The sequence below is a fragment of the Hemitrygon akajei genome, chromosome 19 (assembly GCF_048418815.1).
Source record: "Hemitrygon akajei chromosome 19, sHemAka1.3, whole genome shotgun sequence".
Lineage (NCBI taxonomy): Eukaryota > Metazoa > Chordata > Chondrichthyes > Myliobatiformes > Dasyatidae > Hemitrygon > Hemitrygon akajei.
The window spans coordinates 27,026,768-27,048,629 of record NC_133142.1 but is presented as its reverse complement, the minus strand read 5'-3'; the positions used below and the strand labels follow the sequence as shown (position 1 = coordinate 27,048,629).

Below are 21,862 nucleotides of genomic sequence, written 5' to 3'. Positions count from 1 at the left end.
GAGGAAAACCCTGGGCTCACTCAACCTGTTAAGACATGTTCTCTAATCCAGGCAGCATTCTGGCAAATCTCCTCTGCACCCTCTCTAAAACTTTCACAGCCTTCCTATAAATAATCCATATAAATAAATAATTTGCCAACTAATGAAGGCCAGCACACTATATACCATCTTCATCACCCTACCAACTTGCACAGCAATTTTGTAGGATCTATGGACTTGAACCCCATGATCTCACTTCTCCTCTACACGGCTGAGTAACCTGCCATAACCTTGTACTTTGTCTTCAAGTTCGATCATCCAAACTATATTAAATCAGACTATTCTAGACTGAGCTCCATCTGACACCCCCCCCACCCAACTTTGCATCCCATCTATATCCTGTTGTAACCTTCACATCATCTGCAAGTTTACTAACCCACACCTCTACATCCCCATCCAGGTCACAGAGCGGGGGTCCCAATACACCACTAGTCACCAACTTTAAGTTAGAATATACTCCATCTACTACCACTCTCTGCTTTCTGTGGGCAAGCCAATTCCAAATCCTTGCAGCCAAATTTCTATAGATCCCTTGCCCCATGACTTTCTGGATGAGCCTTCTATGTGGAGCCTTGTCAAGCTCCTGTTACGAATGTGCCACAGCTCTGAGGGGCTGAAGGGTGCGGGGTAGCCCCCTCCTTTGTGAGAATCGCAAGATCTCCATGTTCCTGCTTTATGCAATGGTTATTCGTCCTGCTCCAATTAAAAATATTCCCATATCATTTGCTCTTATCTTTGTCCATGTCTATGCTGAATATCAGGGAGTTGTGGTCACTATCTCCAAAATGCTTACCCACTGAGAGATCTGTCACCTGATTATGTTTATTACCTAGTATTAGATCTAGTATGGTCTGTCTCTAGTCAGCTTGCCCACATACTGTGGCAAGAATCCTTCCTGAACAGACCTCATAAATTCTCCTCCATCTAAATCTAAGAGATGTCAATCAATATTAGGGAAGTTGAAGTCACCCATGACAAAACCATGTTATTTTTGCACCCTTTCAAAATTTGCCTGCTTATTTGCTCCTCAGTGGTCGAGTGGCTATCAGGCATGGGGGTAAGAATTTGAAATACTCCCAATAGAATCAGTATCAGAATCAGGTTTAAAATCACTGGCATATGTCATGAAATTTGTTGTTTTGCAGCAGAAGTACATTGAAGCACATAATAATAAAAACTATAAATTACAATGTGAAGCATACATAGAAAAAAAAAAATTAATTAAGTAGTGCAAAAAGAGAGGGATAAAAATACTGAGGTAGTGTTAATTGGTTCATTGTCCATTGTTCATTGTTCATTGACGATGGAAGGAAAGAAGCTGCTCCTAAAACACTCAGCGTGTCACTTCAGGTTCCTGTACCTCCTTGAGAAGAGGCAATGTCCTGGGTAATGGGGGTCCTTAATAATGGATGACGCCTTTTTGAGGCATTGCCTTTTAAACGAGTCTCGGATGCTGGGGAGGCTAGTGCCCATGATGGAGCTGGCTGAGTTTACAATTTTCTGCAGCTGTTTCTGATCCTGTGCAGTGTGGCCCCTCCATACCGGACGATGATGCAACCAGTTGGAATGCTCTCCACAGTACATCGATAGAAATTTGTGAATGTCTTGGGTGACATATCAATTCTTTTCAAACTCCTAATGAAACATAGACTCCATTGTGCTTTCCTTGTAATTGCATCAATATGTTTTGCCCAGGATAGATCTTCAGAGATGTTGATACCCATAGAATGATCACTCTCTTCATGGTTCTGATTTCCACCCACTCTGAAGCTGTGATACTATCTCTGATCAGCAATTCTACTCTCCCCCAACTCCCCCCAGTATCGGCTCTCATGTAATAGCATTACGCAAACTGCTATGCTACCATGTCACCCATTGGGATAGCAGAGTGATCCCAACATACTACAGGTGATACTGTATTCTGGCCATTGGAAATGTTGGCAAATGCCTTGGGGAAATAGTTGGATTTTCTCTTGTTAGAGATGATACTTGTCTATATCTCATGTAGTTACCTTTCCTTAATTTCAGTAAACTCCAGTTACTGTTAAAGGGATTTGCATGAGAATGCAGACTTTTATCAAGTCTTCAGATGATGCAGTGGGATCCTCAGCTGTACCACAAGGTAAACAATCACACCATGATTGCACTTCTAAAAGGCATCTTTTTGTTGCCACTTACATTGCTCTTCCACGTCCATTTCCTCTTCCGCCACCTCTTGTAAGCAAGCACCTGTACTGTAAAACTGTACAGAATACAGCAGATAAAAACAAGTGGGAGTCTCTCTCTAAGGCACATTACAGAACATTCCACAAATGTTCAAGCAACAAATCCACTTTTGAGGACTTTTGTTATTGTCTCCATGACGTACCCAGTATCTTGGATTGTAATTGTATTTAGCAGCATCTGCTGGATCCACTACTAGAGTGAAGGGATGGTCAGTACTCCCAGAAAGTACATCCATTGGTACATTGTGACAGGTCAGGCTGGGTAGCTCAGGACAATCATACAGATTGTCAGATAGTACTGACAAAGAACTTCTGGCGAAATCCAAGAAATGATACATAGTTCTGGAAAATTACAGGATTATTTTGCATTATAAATGCAATCTATCATTCGCTGGATGTTTGGATATCCAATAATTTGGCATATCTCTGCTCCCAGATAGCTGCAGGTCTTTATTCAAGGAAAATGTGGCAAATTCCCCTATCAGGTAGAAAGCCAGTAAAGAAGCCCAACATGCAATCAGCTGGTGGTGTAGTGACATCCACACCGGTCTTCGAGGCAAATAGTCCTGGCTTTGAATCCGGCTGGCTCGTTGCGTGCTGGGTTGAGCATTGAGCTAGCAACTCAGCCTCATATAAAAACAAAATAAATGCTAAAGAAACGGCAAGGATGCCATCTGATATGCCACAAGACGTGGAGAGGAACAACGAAAAAAAAACACGCAGCAATGGGCTCCATATCTGTGGCATGCATATACACCCATTTGGATCGATCTGGGAACTCGGAAATTCATGGCCACTTCTACATTGCTTCTTAGACACTTGGAGATATGACTTCATAGGGATTGTCCCCTCCTACTCACAATCCTCCTTCCCCACTTCTCTGGACTCCACGGTAAAATCTCTTCCTGCTCACCTCCTGGCAGCCAGCAGATTTACCAGGAAAGCAGCCACTATATTGCGCAACATTTCAGCTTTCTCATAGGAAAATATTGCCCATGTTTTCAAATGCAGTTCTATGAAGCACAAAACTTTCCTGCAATAAGACTGTAATTAAGGATTTTTTAAAAAACAAATCATAAACAGGACTAATGTCTTATGTTCAAATCTGGTTTCTGGTGCAGGTTGTGTAGACCAATATAATAAGGCAGTCATTAAATGACTGATCCCTGAGGATGGAAATGACTCTATTTTCTTTGTGTGCTTTGGGTGAATGAGTGAAAAATAATCACAACAGGGCAGATTATTCTCACAAAGAGAATAAGGTACAAATTAATGTGTCAATCAAGAAACATGATCAAAACTGAGCACAAATGAAGGTCTGCACTGCACATGTCAAAATACAGCTCATGCCAATCGATTTCTATCCGACATATAACTAACTCTTCCAGTGAATGACAAGGGCTTTGGCTATCCAGTCAGCATGCAAGGCTGAGTGCACATATGAATATCAATTATAATGGAAAATGAACACCAAATTATTCAGTTACATCAAAAAAAATCTTGACCTTTACATTGCAATAAAGCTAAACACTTTATTAAAAGACTAGTGAGCTATTTCAGTAGGTTGAAGAAGAAAATATATTATGAGTTTTATTTGGGGAGAAAATAATTCAGCTGTGGTCCATCTGGTATTGAGGGCAGGACTGCAAAAAGATTTTCAGATATAATAAATGACTGAGAATTAGGCAACAAAATCGATTTGAGATGCGGGATCACCTGTGATCTTATAGAATGGTGAGCAGTCATGTGTTTATGTAGTCATGGGTACAATAATGAATCTCAAAATGGAGTCGCTTCCTGAAAGAATTTGCACATTCACTCACTACATTAATATTATTGACACCTCTCATCAAAATACTGCTATCTGGTGATCAGTTAGCCAATTCATGATCATTTTCTACACATTCTAGGATTAGCTTCCTATCATTGAAGATCAATAGGGAAGGCAATTGTAAAAATTTCACATTCATGTGGTAAGATAAACATTGCATAATTCTGGAAGATTACTTTTAATGCTGATAAGAATCAATGCCTTCAGAGCTCACTATCAGATCAACCAAATATATAATAAGCTGAAGGTATTTGTCCTTTTCAGTTGTTTTATTTCCAATACAAATAATTTAACGCAAATAAATTAAAATGATCAACATTATAGACAGAAATGTACAGTATGAGAAACGTATTAGACAATTGGTAAAATATGGGATTGTGCAGCTAAAAAGGAGAGTATAATGGATGATGAGCATCACATGCTTAGAATATTATGATTGTTGGGATGAAGCCATATGGAACATAGGTTATCCAGATAGCAGACCAAAGTACTTCTATTTTCTAAATTATCCAGAGCTTTCCAGCTCATTTGGTTTATTCAGATTTAATCAGAATTAGAGCTTTCAATTTTATGTGATGGGGAAAGGAGGAACTGCTTATTGATGCATTTTCTGCATTTGTGTGGTTGACTTTCTGTAGTATTTTCTAAACGGCATTTATTTATAAAACATTTGGGAATTTAATATAATTTAAGTATTGTTTAAAGTACTATGGGCATACATCATGCCAGCTGCAAAAAAATGTTAGATATCATTCCTGTGCCTAAGTACCAATAATGTTTGCACATGTTATTGGGATAATTCTCCTTCCACTAAAAGCTCAGGTGGAAGAACTAAAGAAGGCCCAGAATCTATAACATGAAACAATACCAAGAGATTAGACCTATCTAAAAAAACTCAGCCATGTTCATACAGCCTTCTATTTATTATTCCACAGAGATAATTGTAATAAGGTTGCTAAGCATCTGTTCTGTGAAGGGCATAGCTTTAATCTAATACACTCAGTGAGAAACTGGTGGGATGGAGTCAGCCAAGTACATTACACCCTGCCTGATTTTATTTTCTGCCAACTTTTCTGGTAACTAATATCAGATGGGGTGCAGCCAATCCAATCCTCCAAGTTTTGTGCTGGGAACCATGAAAATAAAATTACCCCAGCTGCTTAATACACGGCTGTATGATTACAGACAGATGCCGTTAGTTACTCTGTCTCACCTCCAAACTAAAGGGTTCTTGGTTTATCACATGCATGTAAGTTGAACACAAAAATCTGGACTGAAATATCAGTGCTAAGCTGAAGTAGCACTACACTGCTGGAAGTACTGTCACTCAAATGAGTCCTTCTCAGGTAGAAATAAATGTTCCTCTGCCATTATTTTAAAGAAATGTGGGAAGTTATCTCAAGTCAGCTGTCTAATATAAATCCCCAAAATCAACATTTCCAGAGAAACCAGATTATCTAATCTTCATCACATAACTGTTGTTGGGAGCTTGTTCACACATTGGTTTATTACCACAATAAGTATTTTTCAAAAAAAGTTAAAAAAAACACATTTTGGAATGTTTTAAGTTGACAGAAATATTGCTATAAAATATTTCTTTCTTTTGTAATTGTTTATATACTTAATTCTTAAAGTTATGGGAGTCACTTTACAAGACACTTGACAGGAAAATTTGATCAAATATTGTAATAGTAAAAGCTATGATCAGGCATTATGTATTTTAACACAAAATGATTCCGTGTGTAGGCTGAGTAAAGAACCTGCACATCAAGTGAAACATAGCCCATGATTCATAAAGGAGATAGCTAAAATTGATGACATGCCCATGAAAGTACAGTAGTGAGAACTGTTTAAAATTTTATGTTAAATGGGAAGGACAATTTTAATTTCACAGTTCTGAAAAGACACGATGGAGGATTGGATTAACTGCTCCTGACTTGGCTTTACTTTCCACTGGATTTTGGCTCTTTGGACAGTTGTGCCTTCAGTTTCTCAGTGAATAAATTAAATTAAACTTACCCTCTAATGTGAATATTACAGAAGTACCGACTTTCACAATAAGAACACAAGTCGAAAGATCCAGCAGCCTTTTGTTGAGTAAGAAAACCAGATTTACCGTAAGTCTTTACAAATGTCACTCCACTCTTAAGAAGGGAGGTAAACAAAAGGCAGGCAATCATAGGCCAGTTAACCTGACTTCACTGGTTGGCAAGATGTTAGAGTCTATTATTAAGGGGGATGTTTTGGGGAACTGAGACACATGATAAAATTGGCCGTATGGTTTCCTGAAGGGGAAAGCTTCTCTGACAAATCTGTTGGAATTCTTTGAAGAAATAACAGACAGGAAAAACAAAGGAGAATCAATGAATGTCATTGACTTGGATTTTGACAAGAAGCTGCACATGAGCCTGCTAAACAAGGTAAGAGCCTAAGGTATTACAGGAAAGATACTAGCATGGACAGAAGATTGGCTGATTGACAGAAGGTAAAGTGTAATTTTCCTTATATATTGGAGGCTGACTTGTTAGATACTATTATGAATATGAACCTCGATGAAAGGTTCTATTGGAAGAATTTATAATTTATTATTACAATGGGATAAGCGTCCTTTACTTAAGATTAAACAGGACTGGGAGCAAGAACTCAATTTGACTTTTATATGGGAGGATTGGACGTGGATTCTGAAGTTGGTTAACTCTTCTTCCATCTGTGCTGGTCATTCACTGATTCAATTTAAAATTGTACATCGTTTCCATTGGACAAAAGAGAGACTTTCTAAAATATTTCCCAATGTTGACAAGTGTTGTGATAGATGTAAAACTGAGATAGTTACATTGACACATATGTTCTGGTCATGTTCTATATTAACCGTTCTGGAAGTCAGACTTTTCAACAATTTCTAAAGCACTTAGAATCAATTTACAACCTAATAAATTGACTGTGCTTTTTGGAATAATTCCTCAAAATACTCATGGTATTTCTCTGTCTGACCAACATGTTATTGCGTTTGTTACATTGATAGCTAGGAGGGCCATTTTGTTGAAATGGAAGGATATATCTGCTCCTATTTTGTCACAATGGTTCTCTCAAGTGATGCTGTGTCTCAGTTTGGAGAAAATTAGAAGTCGAACCTTTGAATCTTTATTTGATTTTGAGAAGAGATGGGGCTCATTTGCTTATTACTATAATTTCAGTTAACTGATAGATTTCCTCCACGATCTAAGTGTAAATTTTGTTTTGAGATATTTTTTCTTCTTGTTGGCAGTTTGATGTTTATTTTTAGAAGCTTTCTATATGACGCATGGCTCCGGGTTGTGCCCTCAATGGGTTCTTTTTTCCCCTCACTTTTCTTGCTTAGTAGGGTTTTTTTTATTCACAAAAATTTTCAATCTTTAAGATAATTTTTTGACGCATTGTAGGTGTTGTTACTTTGATGTACCTGTGTATTTTGAATAATAATAATAATAAAAAGATTTGAAAAGAAGGTAAAGTGTGGGAATAAAGGGGGCCTTTTCTCATTGTCTGCCAGTTACTTGTGTTCTTCTGCAGGGGTTGGTGTTGGGACCACTTCTTCTCTCGTTATATGTCAGTGATTTAGATGATAGAATTGATGGCTGTGTGGCCAAGTTTGTGGATGATACCAAGATATCTGGAGGGGCAAGTAGTGTTGAGGAAGCAGGGAGTCTGCAGAAGGACTTGGATAGATTAGAAGAATGGGCAAAAGAAGTGGCAGATGGAATGCAGTGTTGGAAAGTATATGGCCATACACTTTCCAGAAGGAATAAAGGCATAGATTATTTTCTAAATGGGGAGCAAATTAGAAATCAGAGGTGCAAAGGGACTTGGCAGTTCTAGTGCAGGATTTCCTAAAGGTTAACTTAGCAGGTTGAGTCAGTAGTAAGGAAGAATGTAATGCTGAGGCTTTGTAAGGCATTACTCAGACCACATTTAAAACATTGTGATCAGTTTTAGGCCTCTTAGCTAAGAAAGATAGATTGGCATTAGAGAGTTCAAAGGAGGTTTATGAGAAAGATCATAGGAATGAAAGGTTTAAAGTATGAGAAGCATTTAATGGCTTTGGGTTTATACACACTGGCATTTTAAAGAATGATGGGGTATCTCATTACAACCTGCCGAATATTGAAAGAGTGGGTATGGGGAGGACGATTCTAATAATGGGAGAGTCTAGGACCAGAGTGCACAACCTCAGAATATGAGGATGTCCCATTAGAACAGAGATGAGGCGAAATTTCTTTAGCCAGAAGGTGGAATTCTTTGCCACAGATGGCTGTGGAGGCGAAGGCACCGGGTATACTTAAGGCTGAGGCTGATAGGTTCTTGATTATTAAGGGGATCAAAGAGTACGGAAGGCATTTTGTGAGCCATAGTTCTTGAGGAGATACTGTATCAGATTGGAGAGTGAGCTTAAAAGAAGCAAGCAGGGGCAGTCGACACATTTTGTGCACCAGAGCTCCCAAGAAGATATTGGATTGCACATAATTAGGTCCAATACAAAGAAATTAGGTTTAAGTGGAGTGGCCATTGTGTTAGTGGGCCAATGGTAGAGTGGGGAGTTGAGGCTTTGGCTCATCCAGGCTTTGGGAATTGGAGGCAAGGACTGTAGGCAGATTTTTTATTTGTTATTTATTCTTTCTTTCTTATAGCACATTTAGAGCAGTGGGATATCAGGCAGGACAGTGGAATGCTCCCCTTGCAGGAGGTGGGAAGGCAGGCCAGTGCCCCTGATGACTACACCTGCAAAAAGTGCATACAGTATAGCTAATAGCAGACCGTGTTAAGGAATTGGAGCTGGAACTGGATGAACTTTGGATCATTGGGAAGGCTGATAGGCTAATAGACAGGAAGGACTACTTACACCCAAGATGCAGGACACAGGTAACCATCAGGAAGAGGAAGGGGATAGGCCGCCATGCAGAGCACAAAGTGGCCATTCCTCTCAACAATAGGTATATTGCTTTGGACTCTGTTGGGAGGGGGGGTGGATGACCAAACAGAGGTGGTCAGGTCTCTGGCACTGAATCTAGCTCTGCAGCTCAGAAGGGGAGGGGGGAAGAAGAGGCAAGCTGTAGTGATAGGGGATTCATTGGTTAGTGGAACAGAAAGGAGGTGCGGTGGACAAGAATGAGATTCCCAGATGGTATGTTGCCTCTCAGGTGCCAGGGTCAGAGTCATCTCGGATTGAGTCCACAGCATTCCTTAGTGGGAAGGTGAGCGGCCATAGTCCACTTTGGTACCAATGACATGGGTAGGAGGGGTGACGAGGTCCTGCAAAGTGAGTTCAGGGAATTAAGAAATTAAGTTAAAGGACAGGGTCTCCAGGGTGTTGATGTCAAGATTGCTACCCATGTCACATGCTAGTGAGAAAATACAGTATAACACATGGCTAAGGAGATGGTGCAGGAGGAAGGGCTTCAGATTTTTGGATCATTAGGCTCTCTTCCTGGGATGGGAAGAGCTGTATAGAAGGGACAGTTTGTACTTGAATCGGATGGGGTCTAATAACCTAGTAGCAAGGTTTGCTAATGCTCCACTGGGGGGGGGGGGGGTTAAGCTAGAGTTGCAGGGAGTGGGAACCAGAGTGCTAGAACATATAGTTGAGAAAGCTGATGAAGACAAGGCATTGGATGTTGTCTACATGGACTTAGTAAAGCCTTTGACAAGGTCCCACATGGAAGGCTGATCAAGAAGGTTCAGTTGCTTGGCATTCAAGATGAAGGAGTAAATTGGATTAGTCAGTGGCTCCACTGGAGAAGCCAGGGACTGATAGTAGATGGTTGCCTCTCTGACTAGAGGCCTGTGACTAGCGGTGTGCCGCAGGGATCAATGTTGTTTCCATTGTTGCTTGTCATCAGTATCAACGATCTGGATGATAATGTAGCAAACTGGATCAGCAAATTTGTGGATGACACCAAGTTGGGGTGTAGTGGACAAATATCAAAGCTTACAGCAGGATCTGGACTAGCTGGAAAATGGGGTGAAAATGGCAAGTGGAATTCAATACAGACGAATGTGGGGTTTTGCTCTTTGGGAGGGCCAACCAGGCTAGATCTACACAGTGAGAGACAGGGCACTGAAGAATGCAGTACAACTGAGGGATGTGGCAACATAGATCCATAATTCCTTGAAAGTATCATCTGAGGCAGATATGGTTGTAAGAAAGCTTTTGGTACATTTGCCTTCATAAATCAGATTATTGAGTACAGGAGTTTGGTTGCTATGTTGAAATTCTATAAAACGTTGGTGAGGTCTAATTTGGAGTATTGAGTCCAGTTTGGGTCACCTACCTACAGGAAAGATGTCAATACGGTTGAAAGAGTGCACATTGCTGGGACTTGAGGACCTCAGTTATAGGGAAAGGTTGAATTGGTTAGGACTTTATTCCCTAGAATGTTGAAGACTAAGGGGAGATTTGATAGAGCTATACAAAATAATGAACGGGTACAGACAGATAGGGTAAATGAAAGCAGGTTTTTTCCCCACTGAGGTTGGGTCTGACTACAACTAGAGGCTACAGGTTAAAGGTTAAGGCTAAAGGTGAAATGTTTAAGGGATGCACAACTTCACTCAGACGGTGGTACTAAATGGTGACTGATTTCAAAATTTAAGAGAAATTTGGATAGGTACATGGATAGCAGGGGTACGGAGGGCTGTGGTTCAGGTGCAGGTCGATGGGACAGCAGCTTAATAGTTTGGCATGAACTAGATGGAAAGAAGGGTCTGTTTCTGTGCTGTAGTGTTCTATGACTTTCTGCTTCTAAGATAGAAGCGTGGCGGTTAGAGGGAAAATAACTGAGCCCTGATCAAATGGCAGAGCAGACTCAATGTTCTGAATAGCCTGATTCTGCTCCTGTGTCTTACGGTTTTAACATTTAGGCTGGTTATTTTAAATCAGTGCAGGTTTCCAAAAAAAAGGTCATTGGCATGAAATATTAACTTAGATTCTGTCTCCACAGAAGCTGCCTAATCTAATTATATTATCATTTGCACTATCTGGTCAAATGATGTGTATTTTCAATAGTCTCAGCAAACAGAACGTGGAATTCTGTCACTGAACATCCAGCAACCAACACCCCTGGGCTGATAATAATACTCTCCTGCTTTGCACAATTAATTATCCTGCTGGCTGGAATAAAAGTGGCTGTGAAATTCAGAGTTCAGCACGCTCAGGTCAATTAATAGTCTAATCGCGGGACATTATGCTACTAGACTATTTATTGGTCTATGCCTCTGTCTTCCTCTATATTCTCTTACTATTCAGAAAAGCATAAAAATGGAGATCTGATCCAATTCAAATTCACTGTTTTAATACATATTGATTATATATAGTAGCCTAATATTCCATAAATGTACAAATATAATGCATGCATAGAATAGAATGGAATGTTAAGAGCTAACTCCAATGAATCTGGAACCAATGTGGAGATAAAAATAAAATGGTGTGCATTCTATGGTGCAGAAAATATGGGCGAAGTCCAGAGAAAAAGATGAGAAATCTTCTCACCAGAAGTCTAGTGGTTTGGCAAAATGCAGTAAGTATGTCACTGGCAGACTGAAAAAACTTTCATTATGAGGTGTTTAATTTTATCTTTTGAAGGGCCTTCTGTGTACTTTTTCCATATTACAAGAAAGATTCTTTCAGATGCAATTGCTCATTTACTGAAATTAATGTGATTTACTAATTAAATAGTTATATTTTCTTGTCATATTGTCACACTGATTTATTGGGTAATGTATACAGAGCAAAGAAATAAAATGCTCTATAATTTTGTTCCATCATTTTCAGCTTCAGAAGGAAAATAAGTTCTTTACGCTTGCCCCTGACACCAGGTGCAAAAATCATTCAGGAGGAGATTTGGGTCCAGGCCCATGACATTACCAGTCTGCGGCTGATTCCTGTAGACAGCTTACATGACAACCATTTCATCTCTTTATTCAGCTGCGAGATAAGGATTTGCTTTGCTTCTTTGGATGGGAGACTGAATTTGCATTTGCCAACCTACTAATTTTGCCATCAAGGGAATATAAATTTTTACTCAGATGCAGTTCAGACATCCCAACCTTGTCATGTCGGCGAATTCATTATGCTAAAATGAGACTGCAACTCAGAAGACCAATTTTAATCTGCTGAAATTTGTTGACAGTTGTCTAAAAGTGATCACAACATAGGTTTGGTACACTTAATGGACTTCCAATGCTGATTTTCTGCCCAGCTCATCAATAAACGCCAATTTGTCATCCATTTTACAATGGTCTGTCAATACTCAGACAAAATGACAGCCAGTTTCAAGCGGAGATCCCATTTATGATGAAATCAAGGCAATGGGGACCTTGGTAGCTATTTTCAGATGCCACTGTGTTCCTGTGGTGCATGAGCTCTGTGGTTTCTACCAGCTTTATTAGCAATACAGCTGTAAAGATAGTAAGAAGTTAAATTCAGAATTGATTTTCACTAAGTATGGAGTATCTGGAATATCACTGCTGTCCGCAAAAAAAAAAGATGCCACTGCTACACTGGTCCCTATTGCATCACTCCATCACAATCACAGGTCGCAAAAGTCACACAATTGCTGGACGGGCAACCTTTAAGGCACCCAAAAATGCACAGCTCCAAATCCATTGCCATGCCCATATGCAGAAGCTTTATTCAGAGGAAGCGTATCCTCCAAGCTGATATATCCTCAGCTTGGAACAAATGAGAGAGCAAGCTGAATCTATCCATGGTTTGCTGTTCCTGATTGCAAAAATCACTACCTTGCAAAACGACATTCTCATTTAACTAATTTGAATTATCTTATGTACACTTATTAGATCTGATTTCCAAGTGAATAAAATAATCATCTTTTAATTATAACACTAAAGATTTATTGATTTCTCATTTATGTAGTCCATTGTTTGGTCAGACAAAGATGTTCTACAAAATTTCACCAACCATTATTAGTTCTAATATGTCAGTGGTTTAGTTTTTCTAGATTAAGTGTAAAAAATCAATGAAGGTACAAACATTATTGATTAGTTTATCTCAAAAAGACAACTACAAACCAAATAGACAAAAGAACATCTTCTCCCTTTGTCAAAAATGACTTAAAGAACAGTATTTTACCCTTTAAACACAGGTAACTCAATTTTTAATTGAGTAAATTACACTAACTTTACAAACTTTGTTTAAATTTAGCATTGTTTAATGATCAAATTTACTAAATCTGTACCTTTTGCACATTGAGTTACCATATCAACATATTATGATTGAATATGAAACACTGAAATGGGAGCAGGAATAGTATGGTCTGTTGCACCATTTAATAAGATTATGAATTTGGCTGTAACTCCATTTTCTCGTCTCCTCATCATGAACATTGATTAACTAATAGCCCAAGAACTTATCGTAGCCTTAAATTCATTCATAGAACAGTACAGACCCTTTAGTCCAAGATTCTAACCTTCTCCAAGATCAATCTAACCCTTCTGTCCCACATTGCTCCCCATTTTTCTTTCATCCATGTGGCTGTCTAAGAGTCCTTTAAATGTCCCTAATATATCTGCTTCTACTATCATCCCCTGCAGCGTGTTCCATGCACTTACACTCTTGGTGTAAAAAAAAGTCTACCTATGACATCCCCTCTGCACTTCTGTACTTTTCTCCTATCCCCTCAAAATTATGCCCTCTCCTATTAGCCATTATCACCCTGGGGAGATAAAATGGCACTGGGTATCCACTCTTATCTATGCCTCTAATCATCTTACACACCTCTATCAAGTTACCTCTCATCCTTCGTCACTTCAAAGAGAAAAGCCCTGGCTCACTCAAACAGTTCTCATAAAACATGCTTTCTAAAATTCCTTTGCACCCTTTCTCAGCTTCTACATCCTTCCTATAATCAGGCAACCAGAACTGAATGCAATACTCCAAATGCGGTCTAATCAGAATTTTATAGATCTGCAACATTACCTCATGGTTCTTGAACTCAACCCTCCCACCCCTACCAATTAATGAAGGCCAACACACCACATGCCTTTATTACCACCATATCAACTTGGCATGGCAACTTTGAGGGATCTATGGACATCTAATGCAAGATTCCTCTGGTCTTCCACACTGCCAAGAATCCTGCTATGATCCTTGTACTCTCCCTTCAAGTTTGATCTTCTAAAATGCATCACTTCACACTTCTCTGGGCTGAACCCCATCTGTCACTTCTATATACCATCAATGTCCTGTTGTAACCTACAACAACTTTTACACTATTCTACATAACTTACTAACCAACCCTTCCACTTCATTATCTAAATGACCTATAAGAATCACAAAGGGAAATCTGCTGAACACCACTAGTCATAATCTCCAGGCAGAATACACTGGATTCCATGCCTCCTGAATTTCTGAAAGAGCCACCTTATTAAAATCAGTATACACCACATCCACATCACTATTTATTTTCCTAAACTCCAATATGTACAAGCACAATCTACTCAATCATTCTTTATAAGCCAACTTCTTCATTCTAAAAATCAACCTATGGAATCTTTTGCAAAATATCCACAATACAAGATTAGCCAACCTTAAATTACCTTCAGTACTGTATGAAGTACTTCCTTGGTAGTCTCAGTGATGACCAGTAAAGTTGTAGAAAGATTTTAGTAGTTTTCTGTTCTACCCCTTCTAGTAATAGAGACCAACAATAAAAAAAATGCTGCTTACTAACATAGAGCCTGTTAAAAAACTCACATTTAAACATTTGGGGATTACAAAACAAAGCTTGACAGAAACTAACCTGGATCCACCATAACAAACGTGTTTTCAGCTGACTTATCTCGCTCCACATCATTCCATGCTTTTGAAGAAGGTGTTGGATTGAGTGGAATTTGAACTGGATAGCTTTCTGTCGTTGCAACTTTGGATAGTGTCTCCGTCTGTTCCATTGCTGGTTGTGGAAAGGTGGTATTTTCCTGACTCACAGTTGTGTTTGAAAGGTCTAGTTCACTGGTCGGGTTTATATCCTTCTCGGTTGGACCACTTGAACCTTCTGGTGATGTCCCTGACTCAGTCTCATTTTGTGTCTTAGTGGTTGTTCCATTCACAATTTTGCTTTTATTTTCTATAACATCTCTTCCGGAGCCTTTTTCTTCTTCATCATCACCTTCTCCTTCTCCTTCTCCTTTCTCACCATCATTGTCTTTCTTTTCATCTTTACCTTCTGCCTCACCAGTTTTGTTCACAGCAGAACCACCCTCTGAGCCTGGAGATGACAATGCTTCAGTTGTTGAAACAACAGTTCTTGCTCGGTGTTTAGTGGTTGAAGAAACAGATGGAAGGCGTGTAGGCCACACAGTACTAGGAAAGGAAGGAACAACACCACCACCAAACCCAAGACTTGCAAGCAAAGTGCTCGTTACCACAGATGCTACAGTAGTCTGGCTTCCACTGGATGAAGGGCCTATGCCAGTTGCCATGGAAACAAAGGGCAAAGTTAGACCAGAAGAAGTCCAGGTAGATGACCCAGAGCTGATTGGTGCCATGTCAGCTGAAGCAGCAGGAGAGGCTGTAGGCTATTAGAAGTATCAGGGAAATACAAAAAGGAACAAATAAACATAGGGTAAGAACATCTATGGTATTTCTCCTGCTCAAACAATCTTACTTTCTATGGTCATTACACTATCTTGTTTCATCTACAACAATTTCAAGAAATTCTGTTTAATGTATCAGATCTTATTACACAAACATTCTATTGTGACAGTGATTTTTTTCAATCCCTACAGAAGTGATTCCATTTATTTCCTGAACTCTATATTAGTATCAGAGCAATTTTGCTGATATCCAAAGACTAGTTTCTATTCATAATATTATACAACAAAGTGGATCAAGCTACAAAAAGAGAATTGATCTCAAACCAGTGATCCTGATTCCTTGCTCTGGAATGTTCAAAAATCCGGTTGAAAGGCCTTTGAACTGTTTTAGAATGTTTCTTACCATCTTGCTACAGGAATTTAAACTTTGTTCAGATTGACAAATAATTAAATAGATAATAAATTACTTAAAAATCAAAGGATATTTTAAACTCAAAATACTGGAAAGTACTAGAAATTAATTAAAACATCAAGATAAAGTAAAATATACAAAATACTTACCTCTACTTACCTTTTAATCAGGGATTAATTCATCCTTGGCATTGAGCAGAGATCTGACATGTATCCAATCCCTTTTCTCAATACATGTGTTGTCTGTCATTACGTGCAAAAAATGGGTTTAGTAGTTAAGCAAAAGGTGAGATTTACTTCAAGTGACCCCTAGCCTGACTCCAGGATCCAAATTCCAACATGGAAGCAAAAAATTCGGAGACAAGTTGCAGAATTGTTTTAGAGACAAGCAGCGGTTCTCAAAACCACTGTTGACAATAGTTAAGTACATAGCAGAGACACAAAAGACCTCACAGGGTGAAAAGTAAGGACTAGAGGAACTCTAGTGTTCACCTTGCACTGTGGTACATGATCGCCCATTGCGTGACTTTGAGGGAAGAAAAATTCAAGTCACGGAGGAAAGATTATGGATGCATGTGTGGATTATCAAAGATATATATATGCAAGCTGAATATTTCAGAGAGTTCAATCAATGGACTAATATTGCAAATGATCTAGTGGCTGGCTGAGGAATTGCATTTGCCATTGGTAACAGGACAGCTGCAGATACAAGTATACTTCTGGAAGGTGGTGGTGGAGAACTATAATGAAGTTCATTAGCTCCAAAAAATGATAATATATCTTACCTAGAGGGCTGGATTTTGGTGGAATTGATGGCACTTTCCTCCATAACTGGCACTAGGTTCACTACTTGCATAGAACTGATAAAGCTCTCTTTAGATGCTGCCCTTTGCTAGTGATTTTTTGACTATGCACTTACTTTGGATTCCTCAAGAAGTCCAGTAGCAGTGAATTGAATTGACTTTATTACTTACATCCTTCATATACACGAAGAGTAAAAATCTTTACATTATGTTTTCATCTAAAAATGTAATGTGCAATTTATAATAAATCATATGTACAACAACATAACATAGAAATACAGTTGTATCAGCATGAATTAATCAGTCTGATGGCCTGGTGGAAGAAGCTGTCCTGAAGCCTGTTGACCCTGGCTTTTATGCTGCGGTACTGCTTCCCAGATGGTAGCAGTTGGAACAGTTCTTGATTGGGGTGACTTGGGTCCCCATTGATTCTTTGGGCCTTTTTACACACCTGTCTTTGTAAATGTCCTGAATAGTTCACATCTACAGATGTGGGTGGGCTGTTCACACCACTCTCTGCAGAGTCCTGCGATTGAGGGAAGTACAGTTCCCATACCAGGCAGGGATGCAGCCAGTCAGGATGCTCTCAACTGTGTTGTGTTAATTTCTGGCAATCCTTCAGTATTTACACTGGGAAAATTGAAAGCTCAACTGGCACCAGGTTAGATTTAGTGCAGGAGAAACAAAGCCATTCATTTCAACAGAGAGGAATGGCTACAAAGGAGCAAGGTAGGTATGAGGATTTTTTTCAGCTGATTTTTTTCAATATTGTCTGTTCTCAACTGCCTTACATTGTGTTATTTTTTGAAAATCTAATATTTAAAATGATTTTTAGTATTTTTTAAATGCTTCTGTGTGTTAAGATCCTTCATAACCATTTTATGCTTGGACTAATTTATGGAACATAGAAAACTACAGCACATTACAGGCCTTCAGCCCACAATGTTGTGCCAAACATGTAATCTATTCTAAAAACTGCCTAGAATTTTCCTAACATATAGCCCTCTATTTTTCTAAGCTCTATGTTCTATCCAAGAGGCTCTTAAAAAACCCTATTGTATCTGCTTCCACCACTGTCACCGATAGTGCATTCCACGCACCCACCACTCTGCGTGAAAAATTTACTCCTGACATCCCCTTGGTACCTATTTCCAAGAAACTTAAAACTATGTCCCCTCGTGTTTGCCATTTCAGCCCTGGGAAAAAGCCTCTGGCTATCTACATGATCAATGACCCTTATCATCTTATACACCTCTATCAGGCCACCTCTCATTCTCCATCACTCCAAGGCCAAGTTCATTCAACCTATTCTCATATGGTACACATCCTTGCAAATTTGTCAGAGATCTGAGCTGGCAATGGGCCTCAGCCATGTGTGCAGGATTTCCAGCTGTTTCATAGTTGAGCTCGTTCTGGCCCTCTAACATGCTACATTTATCTGTATATATTCTTTTGTCTTTGGGGCATCAGCTAGCACTGTGTAGCTCCATGATACCAATCGATCCACATTAGCACAGGAGATTCTGCAGATGCTGGAAATCTAGACTAACACACACAGGAACTCAGCAGGCCAGGAAGCATCTATGGAAATGAATAAACAGCCAAAGTTTTGGGCTGAGGTCTGTCATCAGGACTGGAAAGGAAGTGGGGGAAGAAGCCAGAATAAGAACTTGGGGAGAGGGGAACGTACAAGCTAGAAGGTGATAGGTGAAGTCAGGAAGGTGAGGGGGGGGGGTATGAATTAAGAAGTTAGGAGTTGATAGGTGGAAAAGATAAAGTGCTGGAAAAGAACAAATCTGATAGGAGGGGAGAGTGGACCGGTGGGAAAAGAAGAGGTAAGAGGGAGCCAGAATGGGGAATTGAAGAAGAGGGAAGGGGGAGAGGGAAAATTTACTGGATGCAGAGAAATCTATGTTCATGCCATTAGGCTGCAGGCTACCTAGATGGAAAATAAGGCGATGCTCCTCTAACCTGAGGGTGCCCTCATCGTGGCAGTAGAGGAAGCCATAGACCGACATGTTGGAATGGGAATGGGGAATAGAATTAAAACGGTTGGCTACTGGGAAATCCTGCTTTTTGCGGATGGAGAAAAGGTGCTTGACAAAGCTGTCTCCCAATCTATGTCGGGTATCACCTGTAGAGGAGACCATATTGGGAGCACTGGATACAGAAGGTGACTCCAACAAATTCACAGGTGAAGTGCTGCCTCACCTGGAAGGCCTGTTTGAGGCCCTGAATGTAGGTGAGAGAGAAGGTGACTGGGCAGGTGTAGCACTTCCTCTGCTTGCAGAGATAAGGATCCACACAAGGTAAGTTTGCTGCTTTCATTCAAGTCTGTGAGGAGTGCAGAAAGAAAATTCTGCTCCAATAACAGTGCACCAAGCAGAAAGTGAAAGTAAAAATGAATATTTTTGAAGAATTTTTGTGGGGAAAAATGATGTGGATCATCACACCAGTATTTGCAGTCCCATTAATTCAGATACATGGATGGGAGATGTTTAGAGGAAGACAGGCTAACCACAGGCAAGTGGGACTAGTTTAAATGGGAATCTTGGTCAGCATGGAACAGTTGAGCTGAACTGTTCATTTCTACCCTATATAACTCCATGACTCCATCTGATTATAAAGGTTTTTAAAAACAAGCTATCTATTTTGTGATTTGTATTTTAGTTGGCACTGTTGGTAATCCAAATAGCTTTCATAAAATTTTCCTGCCAACTTGAATTATGTACTGCAAAAGGATAATGCATCCTTTACAGTATGTCCAAAAGGGTGCATTAAATATTCCAAAGCTAACAAACAATCTCTGAATTCTTCAACATAGTCCTGCCTTTATCTGCTGTCCATGAACACTACCTCACTATTTTGGACTCGTTTTGCACTATTTATTTTTTATATATTCCTTATTGTGACATAGAATTTTTTAATGTATTGTACTGTACTGCTGCCACAAAAAAAACAAATTTCATGACATCAGTGAGTGATAATAAACCTGATTCTATTTTAAATATTTCCTATGTTTTGTCTATTGGTCATTATCCTCAGTTTACCTCTCCACAGATGCAACCAGGCCTGCTGAGTATGTCCCAGTTAACTACTTTTATCCGCTCATCTGTTGCATAGAATGAAACATCCTTTAAAAATAAATCTTATTGACAACTGCTCCAAAGGGCATGTTTTATTTTATAGTGACTACAACACAGCCTCTGTCTGTAGCTGCTGTGCATTTCTGATGCACAGTGTTCTACCAGGTCAACAGCAACAAAAAATATATTTATATTGTACCTTCAACATTACAAATCTTCTTAAGGCTTTTTACGAGGGCCACATTAAACAAAATGTGACACTAGCTCAGGAGAAGTATTGGGGATACTTTTGACTAAAAATTTGGCGAATGAAATGGCTTTAGGCACTTAAAGAAATGAAAGAAGTTATAAAGACAGACTACCTATGGGGAAAAAGACCTGTTTATGGTCCTGGCAACCCAAGAAACTGTGGTTAAGAAAGGAACAACTCAATTTGGGAGATTAAGAGTGACACAGTGAGGTATCTCAAGTAGCATTTTTGGGCTGGAGCAGGCAGGCTACAGAGACAGAAAGGGGTAAGGCCAAGGAGGAGCCGAGGATTTTAAAATTATGGTCAGTAAATTGGGAAATAAGGGTGGAGAGAACAGCGTGAACTGAGAAAATTGGCTGTTACTGCAGAGGTACAAATAGCTGGCGATAACATGGATATATGGCTCACCTCTGGATCAAATATGAACTCAAAGTTGTACACATACGTTTGGATTCAAGGAGATGTCTAGGAGATCATAGAGTTGGTGGCTAAGGAGTAGAGATTGTTATGGTAAAAATGGCTTCTGTCTTTTCAATAGTAGTCCAAAAAAATGCCTGTTTATGTAAAAGGTTGCATTGGAGAATTTATCTGATAATTTGCAGATGGAGGTTGGGATCAGGATACATGTGGATAATGATTGCGTTAACTTGCTAACATTGTGTGATCTCTATAGGTTTACACATTCCTTCATCAGGATTTGGTCTAAAACTGTTAAATAAAATCAAAGTTAGCAAAACATGGAAAGAAAATGGATGTATAGAAGATACATCCTAAAAGGTCTTCCTAATAAAAGTGCACCTGTTAAGTATTAGAATTGTAAGTATTCATTTCTTCAAAACTAGTATTTATTCAACTGCTGACTCCAACCACGCTCTCATCTAATGTTTTCCCCACCACTGTCCAAATGACTACCAATCTGAACTTCTTCATCATTCCCCATTGCTTTTCCTCCTTTGGTCTCCTTAATTAAAGCAAACATTAACAAAAGGATTTCTGCTCTCTCCCACAAGAATAGTGAAGGATTGATGTTAATTAAATTATTTATCCATTACTTAATTATTGCAATTCAGTCACTTCTTCTTATGATTACTTTTATATCTTTTACAAACAAACATGCATTAACATATTTTGCTACCATCTGCTGGTGAATATTGAAAGAAGCAAATGATCTTGGATCATTTGGGTCGGAGGCACTGCTCACCTCTCAACACAACAAGCTTACCTACTCCACTTGTTACTGTCACTTGTTTTTGTCACTGACAAAAAGCCTTACTTTATAATAAAAATTCCTTTCATACAAATTTATTTCTTAACTTCCCAATTAACATAATCTGGAAAAATACTAATCATTTTTGTTTTTTACCCTTTTACATTTAAATTTTTTTCAAGAGGTCGTCAAGAGGTTTGACATGGGCAGGATGGTAGGTAGACTTTGTCTACATATCTCTCAGCAAGACTGTTGACAAGGTCCCATGTGACTGCTGCCATCAGGAAGAAGGTACAGGAACCTCAGGACCCATAGCACCAGGTTCAGGAACAGTTATTACTCCTCAACCATCAGGCTCTTAAACCAGAAGGAATAACTTCACTCGCCTCATCACTGAACTGTTCCCTCAGCTTATGGACTCAGCTTC

The 21,862-nt window shown here is 39.3% G+C and overlaps 1 protein-coding gene across 3 annotated transcripts in view; it reads right to left on the bottom strand.

Annotated features, from left to right (window-relative positions):
• Positions 1–21,862, bottom strand: part of LOC140741842 (receptor-type tyrosine-protein phosphatase gamma-like) — a 648,055-nt gene that overhangs the window by 110,528 nt on the left and 515,665 nt on the right. For all 3 annotated transcript variants that reach the window (XM_073072297.1, XM_073072296.1, XM_073072295.1), the window contains exon 12: positions 14,886–15,660. In XM_073072297.1, the coding sequence (XP_072928398.1) occupies positions 14,886–15,660 (775 nt within the window). The remainder of the gene's footprint in view (positions 1–14,885; positions 15,661–21,862) is intronic.